We start from the raw sequence: 4,909 nt of genomic DNA, 5'->3' as shown, positions 1-4,909 counted from the left end.
CACGTTTGGGGTTAACTGCGCGCCATTCTTGACGACACGAGTCCTTTTATCGATGTACCCTCAGGCGAGCGAAATCGTTCGGAACTACATGTATGTCTCGCCATACGAAAGCTTCAAGCTGACCTTCAATCTGCGGGCCTCCCGCTTCGGAAGTGGACTTCCAATAAGAAGAAAGTACTTCAAGCTATCCCAAGAGAGCATCTGCTGTGAGAGGACTTTCTCGAGCTGGAAGACGCGAGCACTGCGAACACCTTGGGAATCTGCTGGCAAGCCAAAGTCTCCAAGAGGCAGGTTCTGTCCCATATCGCTAAACTCTTCGACCCCGCTGGCTGGCTAACCCCATTTGTTATCCGAGCGAAGATATTCATGCAGCAAATCTGGTTAACCGAACTGGGCTGGGATGACGCTCTGCCGCCGCTCCTGCTGCAGCAATCGCACGAATTCCTGCAGGATTACCCAGGTCTCAGTCCACTCCGCATCCCCCGTTGGCTAAACACAAGCAATACGCTCTCGTGGGAGCTTCTGTGACGCGTCACAGAAAGCGTACGGAGCAGCCCTATATGTGCGGGTTCGGTATCGCGATGATGTAAGCGTCCATTTATTAACGGCTAAGACCCGTGTAGCTCCAATCAAAACAGTCTCGCTGCCTCGGCTGGAGTTGTGCGGAGCGGTTTTGCTGGCCGATCTCTGGGCGTCGATCGTTCCTGAACTCCCAATCCCACCTGCAACCTCCCAGTTTTCCACCGACTCTAGCATCGTGTTGGCTTGGCTCAATAAGCCCCCGTGTAGTTGGTCCACCTTCGTGGCCAATCGGGTATCCAGCATCTCCAAAAGCACCAGTGGCCAAAGCTGGTCATATTTGCGCTCCGTGGACAACCCCGCTGATTTGGCAAGCCGTGGAGTCTCCGCGGCCGAGTTATCGGCCAGCAGCCTCTGGTGGCATGGGCCGGACTGGCTCCGGCGGTATCCCGAGTACTGGCCAGCTCTCAATAATGAACTTCCAGACACCCAGCTTTAGCAACGAGTTCAGTGCCACACTACTTCGACTACCATTAGGGCATTACGGCATTACAAGCCACCGCGTACATCATAAGCGTCGCCACCAAAAAGATTTACACGCCTTACACGGTCCACCTCACCAACGACGAATTTCTCTCCGCCGAGCGCGCCTTGATTCGGATCTCCCAGCGTCGAAAATACGTCGCGGAGATACGGGCCCTTGGTGAAGGGCGACCACTTCCATCATCGAGCACGCGGGATATTCCGCTCCTGCGGGCGACTCCGGGCCGCTGAATCCCTCCGGTACGATGAACGTCACCTATTCTCCTCCCCTATAATACCCACTTCACGCGTTTGTTGAATTCGCCCACCGCGTCACGTTGCATGGCGGCAATCAACTGATGGTGCGGTATCTGCGAACCAAATTCTGGATTCCACGGATCAAGAATCTTGTGAAGTCCCACATCAAGGGGTGTAAAGTCTGCATTGTTTATCGTCGACGACTGCAGACTCAAATGATGGGTGACCTCCCTCGATAGCGCATCACGTACTCCAAGCCCTTCACCCACACGGGCATTGACTTCGCAGGGCCCTTCGAGGTCAAGAATTATACCGGGCGTGCGTGTCTCATTACAAAGGGTTATGTCTGCGTCTTTGTGTGTTTCAGCACGAAGGCAATCCATCTTGAGGCTACCTCCGACCTCACCACTAAACGATTTCTCGCAGCCTTCTTTCGGTTTGTCGCACGGAGAAAATGCCCACAGCGCATTTACTCCGACAATGACAAAAACTTCGTAGGGGCCTCCAAGGCACTCGAAAAAGATTTCCTGGATGCCACTAAGCTGAATATAATGAAGGCATTTCCCCAGCATATTTTATCCTGGCAGTTCATTCCGCCGAGCGCCCCCATTGCGGAACCGGAGATTCTAGTCGAGCCTATGTCGCTAATCAACCGAAGGCAGCGATTGAAGGCAATCCAGCAGGCTTTCTGCGGCCGGTGGAAGAAATACCTTAAGGATCTCCACAAACGGAATAAGTGGAAATCACCGGATCGCAGTCTCCAGACCAGCGACCTCGTGATCGTGTCCGAAGATCGATCCATCGAGTGGCGCTTATGGCAGTGCCAGCGCTTCCTCGATTTCCGAGGGGAAAAGCGGCTCCGGGCGGTGCTAATAAATAAGGACTGCACAAACTACTAGGCACACGAGCACTCATCCGACGCGTGCCAGAGCCGCCTTGGGTGCCGACGATGCGGGCAAAGGCACCACACCCTGCTCCATATGGCCGACCAACCGCCGTTTTGCCCGGTCCCTGGGGCTGGTTGTGACCAAGGTCTTGGTCGACGAGGCATGCACGGCCGTCATCGAGTCGAGGTCCGATCGTACGTTCCGGTGGAATGTTATATGCCGCGTCGAAGAGGAGCTGCTCATCCGCACTCCCATCCGGGAAGTGTTGGCGCAGGTCCGGGAGAAATTCGCCACCCTGATCCTGGCCGACCCCAATTTCTATCGGCCTGCGTCGGAGTCCGTGGTGCTAGGGGCAGACCTCTATACTGAGGTCATCCAACCAGGCTGTGTGCCCGGTCTTAGCGATACTCCGGCAGCCCAGAGCACAGTGATCATACGGGTCGTCTCCGGCTCCTGTGGGATCTAGGCGCTCCAGGACGCTGCCGTCCCCCATTTTACATATGTCCAGGGTGACAATTGCACCATGTTGCAAGGGGGCGGTATGTTCACGCCACTGGGTGAACAGCAGTGAGCAGTGATGAGGGTTTTTTGATTTTCGGCGACTACGGTCACTCTGGGGGGAGTGACTTGATTTTCCGATGGGCATCGCCATATCAATTTGGTACGAGTTTTTAAGCCGAACACCCGTTCTTTTCCTTGAGCTATTTTTTCCGATATTGTAACCTTTTAACCCGAAAGGTTGTGAAATTAAAATAAATCAACATTAATTTTAAACGAGATTCTCGCGCGTTTTATTTTCGTTCCGCACTCCGCAATAAAACATAAGTGTTCACTTGAATATGTTTATGTGTATACATTAAAGTTAGGAGTTTTTATTTCCTTTATAGGTGAATTCTTACCATTTCCTTCATTAGGAACAAGGATTTGGACTTGGGAACTCTGGTTTTTAATAGTGACACACAACACAGCACTTGTTTTAGAACGTTATAAGGTTTTTATTCAGTTGTATTTGGTGTAACTAGTTCTATGTCTAATCTAAGACTGCTTGCTCTGTGGAGCGTGGTCCTTTAAATAAACCCCGAGATGCCCTATAGGCGCTGGCCGCGGCGTCATGCCGTTGGCAGCGGCGTTGGGATCGTCTCCAAAGTGGGTCGCCTCTTCCGGCGAATTCTGCTTATCGGCAATATTCAAAGAACGGTTAGGCTAGATGATACAAAAATGCTTATGCTATAAAAGGGAAGTGAAGTGTCTAGTATGACCCAACATGGGTCGTCTTGCGTCACATATCTGCTTGGATCGCATAAACACTAGGAAATATAAGTTGCTTACTTGGCTAAGTGTGTTAAGTGTTTACAAAAAATGAAAGATGTGGGTTTCTTAGTTGAGGGAGGAGGGAGTCGAGGAAGGGCATTTTACCCGATACTCGTTCAGGCGTTTCTGGTAGAGTGTGCCCATCGAGTCCCTTTGTAATGTGAGAGGCCGGGGTGCGGGGCATGGTCTGGCTTGTGAAGGGAAAGGCGTCCCAGGGGCGCTAGTTGTGTGAGAGGAGGGGAAAGAGGCCTCGTGTGAGGATGGGTGTGCTAACTCCTCCCCCTCAAAAATCGACGTCCCTTTGTACTTATGGGCGGTGATCCTGGGGGAGGGTGGTGTTTCTGGTTTTCGGAGCACCTTCTTCAGAATCCAACCTATGGAGATGGCTAGAAGTACAAAGATTAACGTCGCGCAACTGGCCGTGATGGTGGTTCTTTTTGTTAGAGTGTCGAGGCGGCGTAAATTGTTTATGTGCAAATTGTAAATGTATTCCACATTTAACCTGTGCCCTTCGTTTATGACTTCTGACAAAGTGGAAGGTATTGCCACCATTCTTGTAATCGTCTGGCTTTTGAAGGTTTTATTAGCAATTGTCACTGATTCGTTTGAGAATTGAATGACAAAGGTACCGTTTAGGTCCGATTCTACAACGCCGTTTGTCATCTTTCCTTTAAAGTTGGTCGTGAATATGGTGCCATCTTCCATTTCGATGGGGCTTGCCGTGTTGGTTATTGAATGGCATTTTGCGGTGCCTCCCTTTATCAGTCTTGGCAGGCAAGAATCCTCATCCAGGTGGGTGAGGTCCGATTCCTTACAAATGGTGATATTGCCCATGGTTTGTTACAGTTGGCCTGATGATCTGCACCGAATATTCCTGTTGTAGTACCCGTGGCATTGCTATGCTGTATAGGAGCAAGGTACCGTTCACGAAGATGGTTGGTTGAGCGAATTCAATGGCCTCTATGATGTTATTGTAAGGCAGGCTTGGTGTAGTTTTGATGATATCCTGTAGCTCGTCTATGTCCAGCAGGTTTGAGTTTATCACGCCGACTTTAGCGAATTGGCATGCTCGCACAATTTCGACCAGCTTTCTTTCAAGCAATAGGATCTTATTTAGTAGAATGGACAATTCGGAGTCGTTATCCTTGTTGCTTCTTGGATGCCGGACAAGAATTGTTTATTTATGGTAAACTGCTGGTTATTCTCCCTAATTAGACAATCATGGGATTGTAAAATCTGGTCCCAGTGCAGCTGCATCTGGTGATCTTGCTATTTCCAAGCCGAACATAACCATTTGTGTGATCGTCTAGACCTCCTGTTGGAGACCGTGAGTTCCTCAATTTTTGTGTTTAAATCTTTAATTTTGAGAGAGGCCAGTGTTTTTAGGTCGCATGAAGGGTATTGGTCCAGGG

At 50.4% G+C, this 4,909-nt stretch overlaps 1 protein-coding gene across 1 annotated transcript; it reads left to right on the top strand.

Moving 5' to 3' along the window:
- The first annotated feature begins 366 nt into the window (after positions 1–366).
- On the top strand, positions 367–1,018 carry LOC137578698 (uncharacterized). Its single transcript, XM_068292268.1, has 2 exons — positions 367–512; positions 790–1,018. Exons 1-2 carry the CDS (start codon positions 367–369, stop codon positions 1,016–1,018), a joined length of 375 nt encoding a protein of 124 aa, XP_068148369.1.
- The last annotated feature ends 3,891 nt before the right edge of the window (positions 1,019–4,909 follow it).

This window comes from Drosophila tropicalis, unplaced genomic scaffold (assembly GCF_018151085.1).
Source record: "Drosophila tropicalis isolate 14030-0801.00 unplaced genomic scaffold, ASM1815108v1 contig_643, whole genome shotgun sequence".
Lineage (NCBI taxonomy): Eukaryota > Metazoa > Arthropoda > Insecta > Diptera > Drosophilidae > Drosophila > Drosophila tropicalis.
The sequence above is the reverse complement of the archived record's forward strand: the minus strand, read 5'-3'. Positions and strand labels throughout refer to the sequence as shown.